The sequence below is a fragment of the Pan troglodytes genome, chromosome 14, assembly GCF_028858775.2.
Source record: "Pan troglodytes isolate AG18354 chromosome 14, NHGRI_mPanTro3-v2.0_pri, whole genome shotgun sequence".
In the NCBI taxonomy this organism is placed as follows: domain Eukaryota; kingdom Metazoa; phylum Chordata; class Mammalia; order Primates; family Hominidae; genus Pan; species Pan troglodytes.
Genome location: NC_072412.2, coordinates 26,418,094 through 26,444,269, shown reverse-complemented (window position 1 = coordinate 26,444,269; position 26,176 = coordinate 26,418,094). Strand labels below are relative to the sequence as shown.

At 44.2% G+C, this 26,176-nt stretch overlaps 2 protein-coding genes and 2 non-coding genes across 9 annotated transcripts; all 4 read right to left on the bottom strand.

The window, feature by feature from the left end:
- Positions 1-2,508: 2,508 nt before the first annotated feature.
- Positions 2,509-9,649, bottom strand: RASL11A (RAS like family 11 member A). 3 transcript variants are annotated; one of them, XM_009426773.5, is made up of 5 exons: positions 6,789-9,649; positions 5,175-5,745; positions 4,703-4,759; positions 4,525-4,604; positions 2,509-3,229 (listed from the first exon to the last, which is right to left on the bottom strand). In XM_009426773.5, exons 2-5 carry the CDS (start codon positions 5,296-5,298, stop codon positions 2,762-2,764), a joined length of 729 nt encoding a protein of 242 aa, XP_009425048.1. In that variant the 5' UTR covers positions 5,299-5,745; positions 6,789-9,649; the 3' UTR covers positions 2,509-2,761. The 3 variants fall into 3 exon arrangements, with proteins under 3 accessions (XP_009425048.1, XP_054521112.1, XP_016780582.1); XM_054665137.2 differs by having other exon boundaries at positions 5,175-7,871; XM_016925093.4 differs by lacking the exon at positions 5,175-5,745 and having other exon boundaries at positions 6,789-6,806.
- Positions 9,650-19,400: 9,751 nt separating this feature from the next.
- RPL21 (ribosomal protein L21) lies at positions 19,401-24,666 on the bottom strand. Of its 4 annotated transcripts, none has more exons than XM_003339243.7 (6): positions 24,382-24,666; positions 22,125-22,203; positions 21,687-21,748; positions 20,613-20,725; positions 19,637-19,787; positions 19,401-19,535 (listed from the first exon to the last, which is right to left on the bottom strand). In XM_003339243.7, the coding sequence occupies exons 2-6, from the start codon at positions 22,189-22,191 to the stop codon at positions 19,446-19,448; spliced, it is 483 nt and encodes a 160-aa protein (XP_003339291.1). In that variant the 5' UTR covers positions 22,192-22,203; positions 24,382-24,666; the 3' UTR covers positions 19,401-19,445. The 4 variants fall into 4 exon arrangements, with proteins under 4 accessions (XP_003339291.1, XP_063648500.1, XP_063648501.1 ...); XM_063792430.1 differs by having other exon boundaries at positions 24,117-24,409; XM_063792431.1 differs by having other exon boundaries at positions 24,268-24,390.
- LOC112205287 (small nucleolar RNA SNORA27) lies at positions 20,443-20,568 on the bottom strand. Its single transcript, XR_002939188.1, has one exon. It is a non-coding gene; the product is annotated as a small nucleolar RNA SNORA27 (small nucleolar RNA).
- Positions 20,832-20,904, bottom strand: LOC112205276 (small nucleolar RNA SNORD102). The gene has a single exon (XR_002939177.1). It is a non-coding gene; the product is annotated as a small nucleolar RNA SNORD102 (small nucleolar RNA).
- Positions 24,667-26,176: the final 1,510 nt, after the last annotated feature.

Here is a 26,176-nt window from a genome sequence, read left to right as displayed (position 1 = left end):
GTGGGTGGGGGAAGCCGCAGTCCCACCTCTCTCATGAGGATAGAGGTAAATTCTTGCACCGGCCATGACACCTCAGAGGTAAGGCAAAACTATTGGATAAAATGCACAGATACTGTTCTCTCCACATCCACCCAAGTTTTTTTAATGTTCTACCCAATGTTCTGTCCAGTGTTTCAGGACTTCTGACCCTGCCTGCAAAATAATGACACCCATGGCTCTCTCAACTATGCCCTCCCCATTGGTGAGGGAAGGGGATGTTGGCTTAGAGCTCAGCTTCCCCTGTTAGGGCTTCCTTAGCACTCAGCCAAGCCCATATCCTCAGCTCTCTTCCCTACACAAATTCCCCATCTAACCGCCTTCCAAAAACTCCATGCTCACCTCTTCCATCTCCGGGGCTACCATCCCAGGAGCCTTCCAGATGCTCCCTAAGCACCATGCCATGATCTCCAAGAGACCCCACTGCTGATCAGCAGGAGGCCTGGGAAAGAGCGGTCACAGGCAACGAAGTTTCTCCATGACCAGCAAGCCAGCTCCTATGCCGGGCCAGTTTCAGGGACCAGAGAATAAAGCTGGCCGTGAAGCCCTGGAGGCCAATTATTTATGATGCTGGGAGAGAAAGAAGACAGGGTAGGGTGCTTTCTGCTTGGCCCATCAGCCTGCCTGAGCCCACAAGGCTGTGAGTCCCTTTGAAATGGCCTTAGGACTCATCTTTTGACCCTTCTGATCCACAGCCTGCTCCCCTGAAGAGCTCAAGATGACTTTCTGTTCTTACCATTCACTCATTTGAAACTTGATCATAGGTGGCCTGGGGACATCTCTTGTCTTATTCTTTAGCTTTTAGATTATGATTTAACTTTTTCCCATGGGATGTTTGATCTCAGTTCCTTGAAGGCAGAGAAGCCCCTGGTGACAGGTGGCAGTCTGGACATGTTGTAGGCATGGCAGGGACTAGGAGAATCAGTTGTTCTTGGGTCTACACCCAAGATGCACAATGTTAAGATGCACGTCAGGAAGCAGAACAGATGACAGAGCTTTTGTTTCGAGAGCACGCAAACAAGGAGAATGTGAGGCATTTTTTAAAAGATGGAATCCAAATTAATATTTTATTTGGACACTCTTTTAGACATGCATTATCTGATTTTCTTAACCCTTCATGCCATTTTGTATAGGTAGACTCCCTTCAACTACAGGGAAAAGTGGTGCTGACATCACAAGTCTGGACAGAGCTGTCCTTTTGGAAGGGTAATGGTCTGTGATTGCCAGAAGCTGCATATGTCAGTCCCTTTCCACCACAGCTAATAATCTTTAATTACTCAGAACACCTGTCCTTGTCCTGCAGAAGTAACAATTTGTTTCATGGTAATCTCCCATCATTGACCCTTGGCACCATAAATGGTGCATTCATTCATTTATTCATTATATGTTTACCTAAAACTTACCACTCTATGGGCAAGCACTGAACTAGAAGATTGGAAGACAGGATCATAAAATGCAGCTACTGCCCTCGAGGGGGACTCCTTCTAATGGAGTAACAAATAGCTACATGACAGGGTTGGGTTATAACACAAATGCTCCAGGAATAGAGGAAGACCAGAGAAGGCATTTCAGAGCTGAATGTAGCATGTGACTTGGGTTTTTAAAGATGAGTTAGCAAGCCATTATGTGTAGAATCAGAAAAAATATTTGAGGCAAAGGGATAGTTTGTGCCAAGGCAGGAAGACATGAAAGAGCCTGGAGCAGCTGAGAAAGACAATCTGTTGGAATGGACTGACTGCTGGGGTGTGTGTGTTGGAAGGAGGGGTTGATAAGCCTGGAGAGGTGGTAAAGAATCTTGATGCCATGTCTCGTGTCTATCTTAACCAGTAGCTAAGGGGAAACCAGCTGAGTTTTTTATAGAAATAAAATGATTAGGGTTAGTTTTAGTAGCATTGTTCTGATGTGAAGAGACAATTAGGAGATGTCATTCTAGAAGGCAAGAAACATGAGTCTTGCCTAGATTCTTGCCTGCCAGTCAAAGGGAGGTCTAGATTAAGGGACAGTGAGGCTTTAGAGAAAAACAGGAGTGAGGATGGACATATCTGGTGCCCTATTGGAAGGGAAGAATTTTGAGGCAACTTTTGGGTGGTAGGGTCCACTTACTGACATAAGGAATACTAGAAAGGGGTTGTTTTTTAATATGGGTAGAGTATAAACTTGCATTTGCACCAATAAATGTTACTCATGGCTTGTAACGTTTTAGCATCAGCTCACACCGTACCCCTTCCCTTGAAAATCACACAGTGTCAATTTCATGACTGGTGGCAGTGTCCCATTTAAAGACCTCCTGCCGTTATTAAAATCCCTCTCCTCCTCCACATACTTTCCTTTCTCCCACAACAGACTCCCTCTACGTGAACTCCTCCCCACTGCGAGACACCAATCAGAGTTCAGACTGAGGGCAAGCATGGAGCAGCACTGGGCGCTGGTGCAAGTACAATTTCTATAAAAAGACATTGAGAAAACAATGAGCAATGTTGCCATTTTGCCTTTAATGGAAAAGTGGCCAGCAGTTACAGTAAAAAAAAAAAAAAGTTCTTTTAATAAAACAAAATTTTATCCAGCTTCTAGGCAATCACTGTTTGAATTTTCAGAAATACACATGTACTTGAAAATCAATTTTTTTATAAAAATAAACTCTGAATGTGTGATTAAAAAGGGAGAAGCCCAGTCTTTTAGCTGCACAAATGCGTATTAAAAAGGAGAGGCATCTGTCTGAGATAGTTCACCCCAGTGCAGAGGGGGCTTTGACTTTGGGAGACAGAGCCTGCTTGAAGCGTCTCTTCAGGTCCTGCATGTTGGGAGAGCGGGGCCGAGGGATGATGGAGGCTCTTCTTCTTTCCCCACTGAGGCCGTGCATCTTGCTCACTTCTTTGCAGAGATGCTGAAACACATCACAGACATCTTCGTAGTTTTCGCTAGTGGAAATTTCAAGGAACAGGCTGCCCAGCTCATTGGCTAGCTGAATACCGTCCTGTGTCTGCACCTGCCGGGCATGCAAAAGGTCCCCCTTGTTGCCCACGATGATGACAGGGGCTTTAGAGTCAGGGTGGACCTTCCGGATGTGCTGATAAAGGGGTCGGATGGACAAGTAGCTGTCATAGTCTGTGATGGAATAGACCAGCAGAAAACCCTCGGCCCACTGCACGCATTTGGACAGGGAATCGACGACCTGGGGGAGGCTGTCTTGGATCTGAGAAAACATCAAAATGAGATCCAGTCAAGGAAACCCTCAGTGGGAGATAAACTCAAAACAACATCAAGGCAACCCTTGAAGAAACACTTGAAAAAGAAATCTCTAAATACAGTTTTCAGTTTCCACCCAGCTTCTGCAGAAGCAGGCTTTTGATATGGAAAGAACAGATTCCCAGGCAAACTCCCTGCCTGAGTTACTTTATTAGCTGTTATCCCTGCATTATTTTTAAACCCCTTGCTTGTCAGGCAGTCTCTGGTGAACCATGGCTGACTGAAGAATGACCTCAAACCAGAATGGCTCAAGTTTTAGGAAACACTAACTCATAATAAACAAAACTTTGAAAATAAGCCAAGATAAATATCTATTCCCAAACTCATAAAAACATTTTTAACATGCACTTCTTAAGAATGTTACAGAAAGAAATTCCTTTCTTAGGGTTCTTCCACAAGACCTTTCCTCTGGAGAACGGAGTAGCAATTAGTAACTGGTTAATAAACAAGTTACATTCTAGACCCTCTGCCAAGGGGTTATCTGATTGCAATTACTGACTTGAGGGAACAGCCATTAACAGCAGCAGTTCAGCAGTGCTTGAGCCGGGCGCTGTGGCTCATGCCTATAATCCCACCACTTTGGGAGGCCGAGGTGGGCGGATCACTTGAGGTCAGGAGTTCGAGACCAGCCTGGCCAACATAGTGAAACCCCATCTCTATAAATAAATAAATAAATAGCTGGGAGTTGTGGTGGGTGCCTGTAGTCCCAGCTACTCGGGAGGCTGAAGCAGGAGAATCGAGGAGAATCGCTGGAACCTAGGAGGTGGAAGTTGCAGTGAGCTGAGATCCAGCCACTGCACTCCAGCCTGGGCAAGAGTGAAACTCCGTCTCAAAAAAAGCAGAGCTTGCCAGGGGAGAAGACTCTCTCCCATCAGAATCCTACCTCTTTTTTGGTTTGGTTTTGTTTTAAACGTTTTTTTCTTTGTTAATGGTTCCATGGCTACCTCCGGAAGAAATGGTGAGACCTGCTTAAGTAGTGATGGCCCACCAGGGTTGCAAAGTGAAGTTAAGTCAGGTGCTTAACAAGAGGAGGCTGCTTCTAACCATGCTTCCCCCTTAGGGAGTTTCTAACAACCCAACCACTGGCCCCACCTGTGGACAGCCCATTCCTACCTCTAAACGCACAGGTCGGTTTAGATGCCTTGCTCAGACCCCTGCGCCCAGCATGAGCGCCCTACGTGCTGTGCCCACCGGGGTGGTCTCACGGGTGGGGGTGAGCTGTTTGCCCCTGGCTGTTCTTACCTGGACGCCCCCGGGAGTATCCTGGATCTGCAGGGAGAGCTGGTCCCCCTCGACATAGACCAGCCGTGAATACAGCTTGCCTGGAGAATGAAGCAGAGTTTGCTTTTTAATTCTCAAACTCCCATCCGTAAAAAGAAACATGCAAGCATAAAAGTAGGGAGCGTGAAAGTATTCTCACCTGTATTCGGTTCATAGTCTCCAATGAATCTCTTGGTCAGGAAGCGCACGATCATTGCTGAAAAGGAAATAGGAAAATCAACCGAAGGAGTAGAACAAGCCGGTCAAACCCAGGCACCTCGGACAAACTGGGGGGAGTGAAGGGTGCAGAACCGTGGGCACTGCTCGCTTCCAGAGGCTCCGCAAAGCCGTGGTGCCGCGGGCTTGGCCGCGAGTACGACTGGCGGGACACCTCTCCCGCACCCCATCCCCGAACAGGCGCCAATCCCGCCGAGAGCCCAGGAGTAGATGCACCAGGAAACGCCAGGGAAGCAGGCCGGGACGGACCGGGACCCACCGAGCGCGAAAGCAGCCCGATTCTACCTGCACCCGCGCCCTCTGCTTCGGCCGAGGCTCCCTCTCTCCGCAGCGCCCCCAGTGGTCGCGGCCGGAGCCGGGGAGCGAAGCCGCCCGGGGGTCCCCGCCGCACTCACCGCTCTTGCCCACGCGGCCGGCGCCCAGCACCGCCAGTTTGATGTCCTTGGGCAGTAGGTAGTCCGAGGAGGACTCGGGGATGGGTGCGAGCAGAAAGTGCCCGGACATGCTGAGCGGCCGCATGGAGCGCGTCCCGGGGTCCGGCGCGCAATCCGAGAGGGCTGGGCCTCGCCGCACCCAGAGCCGGCTCGCCAGCTGGGAGTGCGGGACTAGAGGTCCGGGACCGCGGCGGCTGCCTGCAGAACTGTCAAGGCCCGCGGCTTTTAAAGGGCTTGGTGCGCCCTGGAGCGCGGCGGCCGTCCCAGCTCCTCCTCGTCTCCGCCCCTTCCCGGAGCGGCCGGGAGGGGCGGGAGCAGAGGCCGCGGAGCTGACTATCGCCGAGGCTGTGCGCTTCGTCGTGCTGCTGGCTGCTCGCGGCTCCAGGCGCTCTGCGGCAGGACTGCGGCTCCGGGGCTCAGACCCTGGAGATAACGGCCACCGTCCAGAGCGCGCGAGTGGCCTCTAGTCAGGCACTCTGCGAGTCTCCTCGACCCGCAGCAGCCAGCCGGAGTCACTAGACCTGTGGGTGAACTTGAGACAGGAGTTACGAGTTGACGAGAGAAGAAAAAGTGCAATCAGTTGGATGTTTCTGCAACAATGGGACAGATTCCTGTAAAACGCTGCCCTTTTTATTTTTAAAAGGTGCTAAGGGGCTGGGCGCGGTGGCTCACGCCTGTAATCCCAGCACTTTGGGAGGCCCAGGTGGGCAAGATCATCTGCGGTCAGGAGTTCAAGACCAGCCTGGCCAACATGGCGAAACGCTGTCTCTACTAAAAATACAAAAATTAGCGGGGCGTGGTGGTGGGCGCCTGTAATCCCAACTACTCGGGAGGCTGAGGCAGCAGAATCGCTTGAACTAGGGAGGCGGAGGTTGCAGTGAGCCGAGATGGCACCACTGCACTCCAGCCTGGACCACAAGAGCGAAACTCCGTCTCAAAAAAAAAAAAAGAAAAGAAAAGATGCTAAGGGGTAACATTAATATGGGAAAAGGGAGGCGGGGGGCAAGAGCTCTGAATTAGTATCAGTGGAGGCAACTGCAGTCACTGTGACCTTGCTAGGGATAGATGAAGTCCCCTTAGGGGCAGTGATGGTTAGCAGCTCAGTATCCATGCCCAGCCCCTCCTCTGCAGGCAGGGGTTGCACTGGCTCATTCCTGAACACTCATGAGCACTCCACTGGCTGGGGGCCCTGGCCCTGCACTAAGTGTCCATCATTAATACTATCCTATGTGCTTGAGTCATGCATTTGCTTCAGTATCCAAATATTTACTTCTAGGTGCATGGTGGGGTCTAGGGTGGGGTGGGGGGCAGTGTGAGGAACAGGACACAGACCTATAGACTGGTTCTTGGATTTCTGGAGCCCACCAGAAATAGCACAGCAGAAGCCTCAGGACTTTAACCTTGAACAGTTAGAAGACCTTCATGCCTCTGACCTCCTGTGTTCCAGCCTCACTTGCCTAATTGCCTATTAGACAGCCCCACCCTAATTCATACCTTTCTCTACCCTGGTTGTACCAGTTTTTGCTGCATGACAAGCCACACCAAACTAGATGGCTTAGAACAACAATCACTTACAGTTGCTGAGCCCTTTGATGCATCTGCAGGGAGCTTCCAGGTTCTGGAGGTGGGGGCTGGCTGCCCTTGGATAGCCTTACTCATGTCTGGCAGCTGTTGGCTGTGATGAGGGAGGGTAGTGACTGAGTTACATGTCTCTTCTCATTCAGCACGTTGGCCAGGGCCTGCCTTCATGGTAGCTGAGCAGAGTTCCAAGAGAGTGGGTGGAAATGGATAAGGCCTCTTGAGACCTAGGCCTTGAGGAGGAACCCATCCCTTCTGCTGCATTCTGTTGGCCAAAGCAAGTCATGGGGCCAGCCCATATTCAAGGAGTAGGGAAATACACTCCCCCCCTTTGTGGAAACAGCAGAAAAGTCACGTGTGAAAGGGCAAGGAAGCAGAGAGTGATGGAGAATGGGGTCCATTTTTGTAATTGACCATGCTAATGAATGTGTCTCCATCCACCCAGTGGCCCAAGCCTGGGAGACATCCTTGACTCTACCCACTCTCTCACTTCCACATTGATTAATCGCCAAGTTCCATCATTTCTCCTCCTATATTTCTTGGTGTCTCCCTCTGTATCCCTACTGTTCTCCTCATTTCTTATCTGCAGAATTCTGAATAATCCTGAAGTAAACTAATCTAGACTAGATGGTGACTTCAGTTTACATGTTCCTCCCTTGGAGAAGCCGTCTCTGATCACTGCCACTGTCCCCACCCCTATCTTGCAGTTACTCACTCTCAGGGCACTGATCTCAACTATCATTACTTTCTGGTGGAATATTTGTTTCATGTCTGTCTCCAGGAGGACAGGGACTCTAGCTTGTGACTCTAGTACCCAGCACATAGTGGCACCTGGGACTGGCAAGGTCCTTAATAAATGTTTGTTCACTGGCTGACTTTCCAAATGAATGAATGAATGCTGTCTTCAGTGTATGAACTGGAAAATACAGAAGTCATGTTTCTGACCATTTTCCCATTGCCTTGGTTTTGAGAGCAGCTTGCTCTCAGGAAGACGTGTGCTGGGAGATGTCCTGAGATAAACTGCCATATTTAAGTTGTACTGACTTTTGACTGTTCATAAGGCAATTTTCTCTGTTAAACTGCAGTTTAATTGAAAAGACTTGAAGCAAGGCACCTTCCTCCCTGATGGGGGAAAAGGCACCATAAAGACAATGACTGTCTAGGGAACAACTGGAAGCTGTTAAGTTCCAGGGTCATGTGCAGCTCCGTGATGGGGGTCTGGGCTGTTGTCTCTGATTCCTTTGACTTCTCCTTTATGGATGCAGGGTGGCTCCTGCAGCATCAAGTCCTTACCCAAACAGGAAGGGAAGGAAGTACTCTCTTAGTTGTTCTCTTTAATTATGAAATAAAGCAGTTCTCACAAGAACTCAGCAGACTCTCTCTTACATCTCACTGGCCAGAACAGAGAAACTGGGAAACAGATTACTCAAGTATCTAGCAAAGAAGACTGGGATGGCCATGACTAGTTTAGACAATCATGATTCCTCCCTCTAGCTGGACATACCACCACCCCCATCCAAAATCAAGAACTCACAGAGAGAATGACTGCCAAGGAGATCTGCCATAAACCCTATTCACCTTCCTGGAGTGAAAATCCAGCACTTTCAAGGGAAAAGAGTCCTTTCTTGGTGGAATGCTGAGTATCTCTGTCTCTCCTCACCTCCTTCTCTGTTTTACATTCCCAGTCTGGAATAAGACCATTGTAGCTTAAGGTCAGCCAATAAGGAAGATTCCTAAGACTGTTCTCTGCCCAGTGATAATCATGTTCCACTTTGCATTTACATTGCACCTTTGCTCAGAAGAGCTCAACATGTTATTTCATTCTCCTTGGAAAAGCTCTTTGCATTTATAAATATACAAAATAATCCATGACCTTCTAGTGAAGACAGTAAGTGACTGAACTGTAGAATTATAAATAGCCTTGCCTAAATTGTTGCTGCTTGTGTTCTGCCATTTCCTTTTAAATTTGTGTCCAGAGTTATGTAAAACTATGGTGCAACCAATATAACAGGCGTGCTGAAGTGGTTTTAAAAAGATAATAGAAATGCGTAGGCATGGATACAGATATACAAATCTGTGGGTGTTTAGAATGAGTATAAAGGCCAGAGTTTGGTAATATGCAAATAATAGCACACTTGGGAAGTTATTAACTCTTTCCCAGTCAAATAAAAGCTTGAATTCTAGTCATCAGGCAAAATTTTGCCAAGGGTCCTCCTCTTGTTCACAAACAACTCCCCCACCCCAGCCATAACCCAACATCAACTCCCTCTCCTGTATATCCTAAGTCCTTGACTATTGAGTTTACCGGAGCCTCAGAGCCCCTGCCTTTGAGGTGCTCTCCCTAAACAGGAATCATGGCTCTGCCCTCTACCAGCTCCCTATTTTACTTCAACTCAGCAGGCACAATTACTGAAAATTGATTCTGTGAGGCTCCGTGATAAGTGCTTGCGCAGAACACAAAGAGCAGCGAACATTTACTAAGACAGCAAAGTATAACACACTCCTACCTGCCTTCACAGACATCCCTGTAGTGAAGAAATTTATCAAATTCACTATCATTTATAAATTACTGTTGAGTTTACCAAGAAAATTCTCAAATATTATCTTCATTTTTAATTAATCCTGTGAAACAGGTAAAGAATATCCTCTAAATTGTGGTTTAGACAAATTGAGTAACTTATCCAGTCACAGAGCCATATAGTGGTGCAGGCCTCAAACCCTCTGAGTTTTAATCTTGGCACATTCCACGGGTATGGAGGGCAGGGTGCAGAGCCGGGCACTGTGGCTCCCACCTGTAATCCAACACTTTGGGAGGCCAAGGCAGGAGGATTGCTTGAAGCCAGTGTTCAACCCTGTCTCTACAAAAAAAGAAAAAAGAAGGAAATAAAAGAAAAGAAGGAGGGAGGGAGGGGAGGGGAGGAAGGAAGGGAGGGAGGGAGGGAGGGAGGGAGGGAGGGAGGAAAGAGGGAGGAAAGGGGAAGGGAGGGGAGGGGAGGGGAGCAGAGGGGAAAGAAAAATTAGCCAGGCATGGTGGTGCATGCCTGTTGTCCCAGGTACTCAAGAAGATGTGGTGGGAAAATTGCTTGAGCCCAAATCAAGGATGCAGTGAGCTGTGATCATACCACTGCACTCCAGCCTGGGCCAGAACAAGACCCTGCCTCAAAAAATTCAAAATTCAAAAAAAAAAATACAAAATAAAGAAAGCAGGTTGTAGAACACTGTGTTGGTAATGGAAGGCCAGAGCAGGTCAGGATGCAAACTCCAACAGAGCTGCCACAGGGAGAGTTAGGTCTGATCCAAGTATCAGGGAAAGCTTCAGCATGAGCTGGGCTGCAGGTGAGTCAGGTGTGATCGGTGGAAACCAGGGGAGGGCGAAGGCCTGTCAAATTGAGGGAACAGCATGCGCAAAATCATGGAGGTACATGGCAAGTGTGAGGAATTCTGAGTAGTCTCAACAGTGAGAAGGATGTGGTAAGTGACCCAAAAGGCTGGGGGCCAGACTGTGAATGGCATGCTAAAAAGTTTATCCAGAGGCTATGGAAAGCCATTAATCATTTCTTGAGGAGAAGAGCTCCTTCTACAGTTGTTTCTCGGGTTATCTGTAGGGCTTTAGTTCCAGGACACACTGAGAATACCAAAATCCAGGGATGCTTAAGTCCCTGATATAAAAAGAGTGTTGTATTTTCATATAACCTATGCACATCCTTCCTACTTTATTTATTTTTTGAGATGGAGTCTCACTCTGTTGCTCAGACTGGACTGCAGTGGTGTGATCTCGGCTCACTGCAACTTCCACCTCCCGGGTTCGAGCAATTCTCCCGCCTCAGCCTCCTGGGTAGCTGGGATTATAGGCGTGTGCCACCATACCCGGCTAATTTTTGTATTTTTAGTAGAGACTGGGTCTCACCATGTTGGCCAGGCTGCTCTCGAACTCCTGACCTCAAATGATCCACCCACCTTGGCCTCCCAAAGTGCTGGGACTATGGGCGTGAGCCACTGCGCCCGGCCCTTCCTTCCTACTTTAAATCATCTCTAGATTACTTATAATACCTAATACAATGTAAATGCTATGTAAATAGTTATACTGTATTGCTTAGGGAATGACAAGCAAAAAGTTTGTACATGTTCAGAACAGATGCAATTTTTTGTCCCAATATTTTCCATCCCAGCTTGGTTGAGTTCATGGATGCAGAACTCACAGATACAGACACAAAGAGCAGACTGTACATACAACAGTATGAGTACTAGGAGCTTACAAATAATAGGATATGGGCCTGGTGTGGTGACTCATGCCTGTAATCCCAGCATTTTGGGAGACCGAGGTGAGAGGAACCCTTGAGCCCAGGAGTTCAAGGCTGCAGTGAACTGTGATTGTGCCACTGCACTCCAGCCTGGGTGACCCTGTCTCAAAAAACAAAAACAAAACAAAACAAAATGATATGGTCTCTGACCTCAAAGATCTTAAAACTGTTTACTTACTCATCTCCCATGAGCAATTAATTTAATCTGAACCTCTCTTCCTTCTTAGGTGGAACCAAAAAAATCCAATCATCTTCACTTGAGCTAAGCCATCATCTCATTTTACAGAGACAGTAAAGAGTACCCCATTTAATTTCCAACCCAAATGATTTCCATAAATCCAAGTCTTGCTGGAGAAGTGTGTACGACAGCATTTGTGTGCCTCTTCCATTAGTGGCTTTGTGTGGTGGCCTGTCAGCAGCTCCTCGCCACACACGGCTGTTTGAAAAGAAACACAGTGCAGAGCCTCGGCTGCTTATTCACTCCTCTGTGCACATTTTCCACCTCAGCAACAGCAGCTGCAGCTGCTGCCTCACTGTTATTATTCATAACCTAGCAACTGGTTGAACAGATTCTGTGGAGAAGGATTTTTGCTATCAATTTTTTTCTAAGTGGAGCTGGGGTGAAGAAACATGCTATAAACACTCATTCCAAATAAATCCAACCCAGTTTTAAATCCTTTGTCTTGTGCACAAAAAAAGAATAAGATAAACCTACCTTGTTCATATTTTAGCAATTCTTTATATTTTAGCAAATTTTCCATCCTAGTACAGAGAAAATGCTACTACAGGAGTGGGAATATGGAAGAGACAAGAACCTGAGTGTGTGTTTCTGCCACAACATTCAGAAGAAAACTTCAAAAAACAGTGTGATATATTTTATCTAACCCTTTGAGACTGGTTTCAACTGAACAAAAATAGAAGGCCTTAGAAAATACCTGGCTAGATCAGAACAGACTTCAGTTCAAAGTTCAAGGAACCACACAGCCTCACTTACAATCATGGCTATTACTTAAAAATAGGGTGAAAAAATTTATAGTTAGGATATTTTTCTTCATTTTCACTGACAAGTGTAAGAAGGGAAATTGGACAGTAAGAGGTTAATTTATAAATTCACAATCTGTGGTGGTTGCTCAGGACCTGCATTTCAAGGCAGACATGTAATCTTATCAGCACACACACACATTACTCAAAGTTCGGAGGTTCCAATTTAATTATCTCCCCACTTATAAAACCTAATCTGCAGGACATCCAGATGGAGCTGCCCAAGAGGAAGATGGAACTACAGATATGGGGCTTCAGAGAATGTGAGCTCTGCAACTGAGCCTCAAGTATCAGAGAAGGCTAAAGATGTAGACCAGTGGTTCTCAAACTTGAGCATGCATCTTATTCACTCAGAGAGCTTGTTAAATAAAGAGTGCTGGGCCCCATCCCCAGTATTTCAGATTTGGAGGGTCTTGGGCAAGTCTGCATTTTTTTTTTTTTTTTTTTTTTTTTTTGAGACGGAGTCTCGCTCTGTCGCCCAGGCTGGAGTGCAGTGGCACGATCTTGGCTCGCTGCAAGCTCCGCCTCCTGGGTTCACGCCATTCTCCTGCCTCAGCCTCCCGAGTAGCTGGGACTACAGGCGCCTGCCACCACACCCGGCTAATTTTTTGTATTTTTTAGTAGAGACGGGGTTTCACTGTGTTAGCCAGGATGGTCTCGATCTCCCGACCTCGTGATCCGCCCACCTCAGCCTCCCAAAGTGCTGGATTACAGGCGTGAGCCACCGCGCCCTGGCCAGGTCTGCATTTTTAACAAGATCTCAGATGATGCTGATGCTGCCAGCTGGGAGATCATACTTTAAGAACCTCTGGCTTAGATAACCCAGGAATAATTTATAAAGGAGAGAGAGACAAATGTGGAACATCTAGGAGGGGCCAGAATGAGGCTAGAAGGGGGTCAGATAGGGAGAAGAAACAGTAAAGTATGATGGCAGAACCCTCTGCAAGAGAAAGAATTTGTTGGCTGTGTCAATTATTATGTGAATAAAATTAAATTGGAAAAAAGTATCTACATTTGTTAATTAGCAAGCTTTTCGTAACCTTTAAGAGTACAGTTTCATCAGTGGTGGAGGCGGAAGCCAGATTTGCAGTGGGCGACCAGGAAATTTAGCTATGAAAGGGAGGAGGAAGGCACAACAGGAAGGGCTGCTTGGTTTATTTGCTGGTTTTTGCAAGCCTGCAGGCTGAAGTCAAAAAAGCAGCAAGTTGGGCTGGGCGTGGTGGCTCACGCCTGTAATTCCAGCACCCTGGGAGGCCGAGGCAAGCAGATCACCTGAGGTCAGGAGTTCGAGACCAGCCTGGCCAACATGGCAAAACCCCATCTCTACTAAAAATACAAAAAAATTAGCTGGGTGTGATGGAGGGCGCCTGTAATCCCAGCTACTCGGGAGGCTGAGGCAGAATTGCTTGAACCCGGGAGGCGGAGGTTGCAGTGAGCCAAGATCACGCCACTGCATAGACCAGGATAATCAGTGAAACAAGAGGGCAGAGGCAAGAGCCCTGTCAATACCAACTCTTTCCTCTTTTACCCTCCTTGATACCTTGTTTTATGAAGGGATTTAGGTCTTACTGTTCCTCCTATACTGTCACCTCCTTAATAAGGCTTTATGGTGTCTCTCTTTTCCCTTCATTCCACAGTAGAGTAGGTACCAGTAAACATCCCCTTACTGGCCAGGTGCGCTGGCTCATGCCTATAAATCCCAACACTTTGGAAGGCCGAGGTGGGCAGATCACTTGAGCCCAGGTGTTCGAGATTAAGTCTGGGCAATATGGCGAAAACCCATCTCCACTAAAACACAAAAATTAGCCGGGCGTGGTGGCATGCTCCTATAGTCCCAGCTACTCAGGAGGCTGAGGCAAGAGGATCACTCGAGCCCAGGTATTCGAGGCTGCAGTGAGCCTTGATCGTGTCACTGCACTCCAGCCTGGGTGACGAGGGAGACACTGTGAAAGAAAAAAAATTCCCCTTGATAAAGATCTATAGATACAAGTTGATAAAAACTCAGACCACTAAATAAAACATATATTGGGTAATGATAAGTACTATAAGGTATAATATAGAAAATGAATAAAGTCTGTATAGGATATTGAGATAATCTTGATAAAATTCGAGCAGAGGCTGACTAAAGGGGACAAATCATGGGGAAGGATGAAGGAAATGCATTCCTTCATAGCGTAACACGCTCCTTCAAAAGCATTTCTTCATATTTTGTACTGCAACTTACTTACAAAATCCCTCAGGCACGAATGCACTTGGCATATTAAAGGCACAGCGAGAAGGCTTATGAAATCGGATCTGACTTTGGGGCAGGAAGTGGTACAAGACTAGGTCGCAAAGGTAGCTATAGTACAGATAATGTAGGGTTTTGTAGGCCACGATAATCATCAGAATATAAATGGTATTCAAAGCCATGAGGCTAAATCTCACCTGAAGTATAAAGGTACTTCAATATTTGGAGGTCAGAAAGACAGAACCAGCAAACACTGCAGATCAGGTAAAAGGAAACCAGGAGAGGGTTCCAGAAGCTAACTGAAGCCAAACTCAATAATAAGTATTTTCTCTCACCAAAGTAGCAAAGATTAAATTAAAATAATCAATGCTGATGAGAATGCTGTGAGACAAGCATGTTCCCTGGAAGGTGGAGTGCAAACCGGTATAACCCTTTGGTAAATCAATTCATCAGAGTGAATCAAGAATTTGAAAAACACATATTCTTCAACCCAGTATTGTGCTTGTGAGAAAATCTATTTTTGAAGATTAATCCAAAATACTAAAATTTTATGTATATTCATAGTATTGCCACTGATTGTTTTAAAAATTGCTATGCTGTACATCAAACAGGAAGAGTTCATTTTCTGAATATCTGTGCTAAGGATAGTAGTTCCCCTAAGTCAATTCGGCATGTCATCGTTTTCTCTCATGCCCAACTTCATCAGCCCCTCTGAATTGACACCTCATATCCTCATTTCCTTGTTGACAAGTCACAATTTACTTATTTCATCTGGTTGTGTTAAAACATGAAATCATAGACCTAAATGCACAAAGGGCCTATAGGAATCATTTTATCCAACCCCTTATACTCAGGTAGGTGATACCACTTTACTGATGAGGCAACAAAAAGTGAAGGTAACATGACTTGTTGGAGAATGAACAAAAGAATGTTTAAGGTCTCCTGATCTTTGCACGTTACATGGGAGGTTTAACAATCCTACATACTCATATGCAAAATGGTTACAAGTCCTCAAAATTCAGAGAAACACTATAGTTTTGTAAAGACTGAACACAGACATATCTATCCTTTTTTTTTTTAAAGAGCAGTCTTTTTCTCATTATCCTCTCGTTAATTTGAAGGGCATTTATTGAATGCTTACTATTTTCCAGGCATGAAGAGTGCAAAATTTAGTAAGAGACAGTCCCTAAACTCAGGTGTAGTGGGGAAGACAGAACCTTACAAGTTAAAAACACTGTAACAGAAGCAAACACATCTGTCATGGGAACAAAGATGTGGGGGATTTTATTACAACCAGAAGTATCTCTCTTCTCCGATTCCAAGAGCTTTCTTCATTCCTCTCCTTAAAATACTTGCATCAGGGAAGGTATCTTCTATGAGATAATACAGGGTGAGTGCTAAAGGACAAGCAGGAACTCATCAAGTGACCAAAGGAAAGCCTAAATGTTTCAGGCAAAGGCAAGTGCATGTGCAAAGAACTTGAAAAAACCTATTTCCCTAATATCTAAAGCATAAAGTAGGAAGGCAGTAACAGGAAGTGAAAGGGAAAACAAGCAGAAACCAGATTACAAAGGGTCACATACATGACGGTATCACGTGTTTGCACACTCATCCAATTGTCTAAACTCATCAAACTGTACACATTGAAGGTGCAGTTATCAATCATACCTCAACAAAGCTGTTACAAAAAATAATGTGGTCTTCCAGACACTATCTGGTACCCACCACCCACCCACCCACACACTAACTTATTGGAGTCTTCAGGGATCCACTTGGTAGTCTAACAGCACAGCAAACAGAGTAACTCTTTGGCATAAGAGGATCATGGGTTCAAGTCCCAGCTCTGCCACTTTCTGGCAGTGTAACCACTGGTGAGTTATTCTCCTTTCTTGAGTCTTTTATCTTATTCATAAAACATGGTAGTCCCCACATCTCAGAGCAGCCAGGAAGATGAAACAGATCAAGTGGTCAACAAATGTTGTTACGCATATAATACCAATTCATTAATAGAGCTCAATTTTATGGATGCTCTCTCAAGCAGATAAATGGTAAATAGGGAAACATACCACACCCCCTCCCCCAACAAAAGGAGGCCACATATACTCTTAAAACCTAAATATTAGTAAATTCTAGATTCACTGGAAGGCAATGACTTAATTTTGGACATCCAAAATACTCCTGGCAGGCATTTGTAGAGAAACAACGCAAAATTCTCAATTAGCAACAGAATATGAAATAAAAGTTGGTCGTAACTGAATATTCACTGTAACATCATGATGTGCTTTGTAAGTATTCCCATCTAATCCTCAAAAATCACCCTTTTAGGGGCACTTTTATTATCCCCTTCCACGTAAGAAAACTTAAGTCATATTGGTCAATTTGCAATGTATTAACAGAATGAGTAAGTGTGGACTCTGGAAGCTGCTTTAATGAAGGGAACAAGGCAAGTGTGACTAAAGGGACAGGCTGTGAGGACTTCAACTAGATGCATTGTTGAGCCATGAACTATGATCGGAAAATACACAGGACTAATGTGATAATTATGTTTACATGCAACTCTCCACTACTAGAATGTGAATCCTTAGGGGCAGTTATTGAGAGATTCATATCCAGGTGTGAGGGATCCCAAAGCTGTACATACCACCCATCTCGCTTCATTAGAAAAAACTCAAGACCACCAACTAGACTTTTCTCTATTTACACTAAAAAATGGTTTTTTTTGAGACAGGGTCTTGCTCTGTCACCCAGGCTGTAGTGCGGTGACACAATCACAGCAGACTGTAGCCTTGACCTCCTGGACTCGTGATCCTCCCACCTCAGCCTCCCAAAGTGTTGGGATTACAGGTGTGAGCCACTGTGCCTGATCTTTCATAGCATTTAGTAAATATTACTAGGTCTTTGCCTTACACAGCAAATACACCCCGAGAAGGTAGCAACAAGACTGACTGTAGAATCTCAAAGGTTAGATAAAATCAATTAGGGGATGAAATGGACTTACAGTCAGTAAGATTAGTGAGGATACATTTCAAGGACCCATGTTTGCTAAGTAAAGGTTTCCAATTGAATGGTACTGTTTTAATATGTCCTATCCAAAATTCATGATGAAACTTAATCCCCATTGTTGCAAAGAAATTGCCATCAGTCATGCACTGCTGGTAGAAACGTAAAATGGTAGAAAACTCTCTGGAAAACAGTTTAGCAGTTTCTCAGAAACCTAAACATGCAACTACCGTTAAGACCCAGCAACTGCACTCTTGGACATTTATCCCAGAGAAACGAAAACTTACATTCACACAAAAACCTGTACATGAATTCTCCTAACAGCCTTAAAAACAACAGCTAACAACTGGTAATAACCGAAATGTCTTTTAGCAGGTCAATGACTAAACAAACTGTGATACGTTCATACCGTGAATTGTACTGAGCAACAGAAATACACACTATACACGAAACAACTTGGATGCATCTTCAGGGAATTATGCTAAGTCAAAAAAGGCAAAGGGTCACATCTAACTTACATGATTCCTGGTCATTTCCATTCTTGAAATGACAAAGAAATGAAAGCTAGCTTGGTGCTTGCTAGGGATCAGTGAGGATGAGGGGAGATAGAGGTGGTCTGACTACGTAAGGCAACATGAGGTATCTTGTGGTGTTAGAACTGTTCTACATATTGACTTTATGCTTATCACTTTTTTTTTTAAGATGGAGCCACTCTGTTGCCCAGGTTGGAGTGCAGTGGCATAATCTCGGCTCACTGCAACATCTGCCTCCCAGGTTCAAATGATTCTCTTGCCTCAGCCTCCAGAGCAGCTGGGATTACAGGCGCTCACGATGGCTGGCTCATTTTTGTATTTTTAATATAGAAGGGTTTCACCATGTTGGCCAGGCTGGTCTCAAACTCCTGACCTCAAGTGATCCGCCCACTTCGGCCTCGCAAAGTGCTGGGATTACAGGCATGAGCCACCATGCCCGCCTATTATCAATATCTTGATTGTGAAACTGCACTACAGCTTTGTAAGATGTTATCATCGACAAACAGGATACAGTGTACAAGGGATCTCTATTATTTGTAACTCCATGTAAATCTGCAATTATCTCAAAATAAAACTCAATTAAATAAAAAAAAGGAACTCCCATTGTGGCAGTTATCAAGAGGTAAGTTAAGGCCAAACCTTCATAAGACACCGAATCTGCCAGCACCTTTACCTTGGGACATCAGAGCCTCCAGAACCACCACATAAGCTTCTACTGCTTACCCAGGTCTGTGGTATATTGTTACAGCAAGACAATGGCCTAAGACAAATGCTATTACCACTATTATTTTCTGAGTCCTGTTCCATGCATGGTCAAAGCAATTCCAAGCTAGTATATAACACACAAAGAATGGATGCTTTAAACAATCTTTTTTGTTTTTTGTTTTTTTTTAGGATTCAAAAGCAAACTCTGGATCCTGAGCTTAACTGTTATGCAATAGATGACATCCCACTTATTTTTGTATATTTTATTTGTCCTGGCACAGTAGCTCACGCCTGTAATCCCAGCACTTTGGGAGGCCAAGGCAGGTGGATCACGAGGTCAGGAGTTTGAGACCAGACCTATCAACATGGTGAAACCCTGTCTCTACTAAAGATACAAAAATTAGCCGGGCGTGGTGGCACGCGCCTATAATCCCAGCTACTCAGCAGGCTGAAGCAGAATTGCTTGAACCCAGGAGGCAGACGTTGCAGTGAGCCGAGATCACACCATTGCACTCCAGCCAGGTTGACAGAGCAAGACTGTCTCAAAAAAATATATTTTATTTCTTCCTTGATGATTTAGAAGGACTATCTTCAAACCAGTACAAGTATTTCATATATAATACCTCGCCATTTTCTGAGTAATTTGTTGCACAATAAGCTACCTCATGTCCTTCAGCAAGAAATACATTAAATTTGAATAGCAAGGACATTACATAATGAATTAGGACACAACCAAAATTTGCTTTAAATATTTCTTTGGGGGAGAGGACACCACACTTCTACTCAATGAAGAGAAACATTTTTGTAGCCCAGATGTCCTTTATTTTTTTTTTTTTAACACCTATTATGCCATGAATTCATAGGGAATAGGTTCCAGCAGCTCAGGCTCCTTCCCATTGGTTCTCACAAAGTGTGCTTCTCTGGGTGGAGCAGGCTATTAAAGGAAAAAAAAAGGGAATAAAATAATTATGTGATGTGTTAAATCTCAACCTTAAAGTGCTCTCAGAACCAATGAAATATACACCAAATTCTCACCTGGCGCTTTAGTTGAACCCAGGTACCTTTCTCTTTGGCTTCTTTCTTTTTCTGATCATTTTCCTTCACACGTTTCAGGAAGCTATCTCGGCTCTTAGAGTGCTTAATGTGCTCAATACGCACATTAATTCTCTTGGCAAGAATCTTGCCCCTGGACAGAGCAGAAATTCTTTTAAGTGCTTTAACAAAAATATAACAGAAATGTAGAAAACTGATTTTGCAGTTTATTAAATAAACCATAAACCTTTTACCCAGATATGACAAATCAACAAAGTATGCCTTGATTACTTAATTTACAATCAATTAATCATCAGAAAAGGCCTTGCAGAGAACATCCCTACTTTTAACTCTTTGATGAGATGATGGCCTCTTAAACTCTAGTAATCTAAAACCAGACTGCTAATAAAATTTAAAGTTTACTAAACTTCTCTTTTTATTCTATAAAAACTGCTGGGCCAGGCGCGGTGGCTCATGCCTGTAATCCCAGCACTTTGGGAGGCCGAGGCAGGCAGATCACGAGGTCAGGAGATTGAGACCATCCTGGCTGACACAGTGAAACCCTGTCTCTACTAAAAATACAAAAAATTTAGCTGGGCATGGTGGTGGGCCCCTGTAGTCGTAGCTACTCCAGAGGCTGAGGCAGGAGAATGGCGTGAACCCAGGAGGCGGAGCTAGCAGAGAGCAGAGATCGTGCCACTGCACTCCAGCCAGGGCGACAGAGCAAGACTCCGTTTCGAAACAAAACAAACAAACAAACAAACCGCTTAGTAACAAACTGTGTAAGACTTTCCAGTAAATCTATTTCAATTTGTTTCCTCTGACAGGATACAGACAAACACCCAGTTTGCCTGAGTTTTAAAAGGATATTTCCTTTGCCCCACTTGAATGACCAATAAAGACATAAGTCCAACTGGCAAAGTGAAAAGGGGGTATAAGGGAATACTGGTTAGCCACAAAGAACTACAACACTACTTACTTAACTTGTTTGTTTACAACAATGCCAACAGCATGCTGGGTAACATTGTAGACTCTTCCAGTTTTGCCATGGTAACACTTGTGGGGCATTCCTTTTTGAACAGTACCCATTCCCTATTAAAGAGACCAATGTTATATACCAGCATTTCCCCTTCCTTTAAAATTCTGACTTTAAGTAACTGCAAGGTATTCTAAGATTTCTTTCAAATGGCAACTCAAGAGCTTTCAGAGCCGGTGAAATGTGTTTTTCACATTGCTTCAAGCAATCAAAAAAAACCAGTCATCATTAAGCTCGAGTGCCAAGATACATTTAAATCCAGGTCACAGAAGAACACAGCTTTCACTAGGAGGGTTTTTAATCATATTAATAGTAATCTTCATCAATAATTAAACTTTGCACTAAGGCATTCCTTTCCAACTTGACAAACTCATAATTTCCCACCCTACCACCCAATTTCCACTAGCTGTTAACTCCAAGCGGGTAATGAGGAAAATTTAAATTCTGCTAAGAATAGCACTTTAAAAAATCCATTCTAGGCCGGGCATGGTGGTTCACACCTGTAATAATCCCAGCACACTGGGAGGCTGAGTACGGCGGATCACCCGAGGTATTCAAGACCAGCCTGACCAACATGGAGAAACCCCTTCTCTACTAAAAATACAAAATTAGCCAGGCATCATGGTGCATGCCTGTAATCCCAGCACATTGGGAGGCTGAGTCCAGCGGATCACCCGAGGTGTTCAAGACCAGCCTGACCAACATGGAGAAACCACTTCTCTACTAAAAATACAAAATTAGCCAGGTTATCATGGTGCACGCCTGTAATCCCAGCTATTTGGGAGGCTGAGGCAGGAGAACTGCTTGAACCCGGGAGGGAGGCGGAGGTTGAAGTGAGATCGTGCCATTGCACTCCAGCCTGAGCAACAAGAGTGAAACTCTGTTTCCAAAAAAAAAAAAAAAAAATCCATTCTATACTCTTACAGATGCAATATACACTAGTATTTGAATTCCTACACTAGATTAAATCCAACTTTTCTATCTTCTGTAGTATTATTTTCCCAATTTTATGTTTACCTTGATGTCTACAATATCACCTTTCTTATAGATTCGCATATATGTGGCCAAAGGAACAACTCCTACAAAAATAAATTTGGTACAGTGAGTATTAAGGCTAAATGTCTAGAGTAAAAGAAATGCAATTTTACTAGCTTTTAACACATATATCATTTTTGATGGTTACATGCTTATTATCTTGCCAATGGACAATTTCTCCTGACAGCACAATCAGCCTACTAAATCACAACCTCTCTCCAAAGTTTAATCTTGCATCAATACTTAGTCACAAAATTACCATATAATTTTGGTAATTTATTTACCTTATCACGAAATAAGCTGGGTAGACGCTAGTTATTTAATTCTATTGATACACATTCTATGAACTACAACACATGTTGAACACAACAGAACACAAATGTGTGCCATGCTTCTCTCAAGGAAGGTAAACCTACTTACCATGTTTTCTAAAAGGCCTAGAGAACATATATCGGGTGCCTCTCCTCTTTCCCTTTGTGTTCGTCATTTTGGCGAATTACTGAAACCAGAAAGCAGAACAGTCAAATACGACTGACAACTGGCATTTGCCCCAAACCCCTGTAATTTCAAATGTTCACATTTCAGTAGCAAAGTGAGAACTGCAAACTGAAAGCTGGATCACCAAGCAGTTAGTTCTGTTGAAAGGTTTAAAAATCATTATTTTAGCAAGTAAGGTCTTTTGGCAAAACTGCCCAAGTTCTATAACATCAAAACTCTTAAGGAGCAGAACTTGATAGGAGAATCCAAACTAGTACCCTTTCTCTATGAGAATATAAAAACACAACAGGACTTCTACCACACTCTATCTGTAGAACCCAATTTAGAATGCCAAGGGCATGTAATTACTAACTAGAAGACAATTTAGTGGAGAACACAATAAAAGAGCCTTACATTTTTATGTGAATTAAACCTTTCTTGTCAACCAAATTTTCCGTGATGGTGTATCTCAAACACCATCTATTTAACTATCAGAAATCTCAAGCCACTTCACATTTCTGATTATTTACTACGAACGTATATAGGGTAGAAGAGAGGGGAACCCAGGCTTTACAATCATTGACCTAAATTTGACATAGGCTCTGCCACTTACTAGCTGGGAAACCCACATTTCATCTCTCATCTTCATTTGTGAAATAGGGGTGAACACTTTCGTAGCTGAGGTAATGTCTACAAAGAACTCAGCAATGCTTGGCCCGTGTAAAGTGCTCAGTAATAACCGGCAGCTAATTTATCATTATCTAAGAATTCACCTACAGGCATTTAGAAATTAACCTTTCCTTTGTTTCCCAAAAAGGCCAAAACAATAGTTTTGATAGCTCTTTAGTCATTATAGGGCAGAAATGCCATTCCTGGTCATTACTCCTACCATAAGGTAAAATACAGCAGTCAGGCTTAACGTGTTGACAATATTCTAACACAATTTGGTTTCTAAGTTTACCAACAATCCTTTAAGAATGGCTCCCAAAGTACCATTTTTATAAAAATTGTATAACAAGAAGACATGTTTCACCTAACTCACCAAAGTCAAACCATTGTTACAATGGATGAACCCTTTAAATGCCAGGTACCCTGTTCCAATCCCCAAAGCCTTTAGATGTGTATAAAGTTCCAAAAACTTGTGCTAAGTTAGTACACAAAAGGTGATACTGTGTAGATTCAAGTCACTTTGTGGAATCACCAAGTGGCATAATCAGTTAACTCATTCCTGATTCCAGAGCCCATAATCCTCCACTAGATCCATCTTTCTGAGTTTGGAATCCATTTTAAGCATGGACCCCATACACTTACAACTGAAGGCACTTTTCAAAACGATGCTTTACAATCTGTAAGAGTATTAAAATCATGGCAACTAGGATCCACCATAAAGAGCAACCTGCAGTTTGCTCGACTCTGTTAACGTCCACAAACTAGACAAAATGATGAACTATGGCTAAATGTTTCCCTTCACTCAAAGCATGCTGCCCTAGAATTCGCAAAACAGTATCTCCTCTTGGTCAAATATTGGTGTTGCAACCTCAAAACACTTTCCCTTCGTCCGATCACCATGTGGGGTCAAAATTTTAAAAACAGTCGGAAATCGTCTTATGCATTAACTAAGGGCAGTGAGGGTTCATCACCCAGGACGACTCCGGGACCCACTCTCCGACCAAGAGCCCGGGTTTTCACACCTGTAGGCTTCACAGGAGATTAAAGCCGACGCCTGACTTTAAACCCATTCCTACTACCCCTTAAGTCCTCACCCAACATCATCACAAGATTAGGAATAAAAAAGCCACACTGAAAGGAGTTAGAAGGGCATCAGGCCACGCGGCCCCCACACAGCCTATGTGAGAGGGGCCACCCACAGTACCGGAGATGCAGCCACGGGAACATAAAACGAAGTCTTTTAAAGATTAACTCGAGTCGCCTCACCCCAAGCGACTCAGTCTCGTCTTTCTCGCAAATGTCCCCCCGCAGGGCCGCAACATCGCAGTCCGGTTCTCAGCCCACGGCCCAGGCCCGACCCGGCGCACGCTGCTCCCCGTCTGGCAGAACATGGTTTAACCCGCCCATGCCAATGGACCTCAAACAGGTTAGAGAGTCTCCCCACGGTCCCAATGAACGACCTCTGAGGCCACAAGGTCGCGGTTCAAGTCTGTCGAACACCTAGCGCCCGGGAGCCACGCGTAGGCCCTACCTGGAAGATGGCGGTTCCGGCCGAAAGGAAAGAGGCGGGGCCGCGGCGCGCGCCTTACAAGGGCCTGTGGGCTGCCCACGGCGCTGCCTGAGGGAAACGCCAACCGTAAGCGACTTCTTTCTAGGGAAGAAGATCGTCTCTGAGAACACAGAAAGTCTGTGAGGATATTTTCCCCTCTTGCGAAAGAAAGGCAACCGGCCAACACAAGCTGACACTTGCATCGTGTCAGACAGCCCGGAAAGGGGCCTTCAAGGGCGATCAAGAGGACGCCGTCGTCCCGAGCGTGCTTACGCCATCCTTTGCGTCACCGCCTTCGCCGGAAGCTGCCTTGTATCCGCGTCTCCCCAAGGAAAACTGCGGCTGGCGGTTCGGGAAGTGCTAGTAGTAGTTGCTTATTTGTTTGTTTGCAGAAATAATTGCGTGGGTACGAAGGTCAAACGAGAATGAAGCAAGTATATTATCTAGTTTGTATGTCTTTAAATAGTTTCTCCTCCACACGTCTGAACATACGCACCTGCTAGTAGGTGCGCAAATGTTAAAACCTCTTTGGGAAAGCAATGTGGCAAAATCTAGTAAAAAAAGGTTTTCAATTACTAAACCCCAGCACTCTGCTCCTACCTATATGTCTTGTAGAAACTTTGGTAAGTGAGCAAGGATGTACGTAACAGCGCTGTGGGTAGAAGCAAAAAATTAGAAACGTCCATCAATAACAGAATAAATACCTTATGGGATGTTAGTTAGGATTATACGCCAATAAAAGAAGACTGAACTCAGAAATGTGATGAGGCAAAAAGAGAAAGATGTAGAAAAATAAATAGTATGACAATTCATATACATTCAACTCTAAAACTTGTAAAACAATGCTATATATTGCTTAGTTATGCATACATAGGTAGTTAAAGAAGTCAAGAAATACGAGAGAATGAAAATCAAGTTGAGAAAAGCGGTCATATCTGGTAAGGAGGGGACAATAACCACTATTAAACCGGGTGTTAAATATATGGGTGGCCATTGTTTTATTCACTACACCTTTAAAAATAGATATTATTTTCTTAATGTAGTTTATTTAAATTGAGATAATCCCATATACCCAGCATCCAGTTTCCCCTATTATTAACATCTCATGCTAATATGGTACATTTGTTGCAATTAATGAACCAATATTTTACACTGTTATTAACTAAGGTTCACATTTTATTCAGATTTCCTTCGGTTTTACCTAATACCCTTTTTCTGTTCCAGGATTCCATCCAGAATACCACATTACATTTAGTTATGATGTCTCCTTATATGCCTCTTGTGGCTGTGGCAGTTTCTCAAACTTTCCTTACTTTTGGTGACCTTGAGAGTTTTGAGGAGTACTGGTCATGTATTTTGTAGGATGTCCTAATCATGGAATTTGTCTCATGTTTTTCTCATGATTGTATGTATTTTTAGGATGCATTTTTAAAAAGTCAGCTAAGTTAACAAAATCCCTCATCAGACTGAATGTAAGTAATATCGTCCAGTCGCTTTTGAAATTTGCATGTCTTCGACTCACTCTTCTGATGCACCTGAAAGTTGTAATTTCTAAGAACTGCGTCAGCACCATTTTTTAAATGTGTACATTCTGTGACCACCGTCATCAGCACTTACATCATTTGCTGAAGAACTTGAGGAGGAATAGGATTTGGTATTGATTCCTTCAATACGTTGACTCCTCCAGACCTTCACTGTAACCATTAGCCCTTGGCTTCTAGATTGTCTTTAACTTTTCTGTAGTTCATTATTACAATCACTCTGTTAGCACTCACTT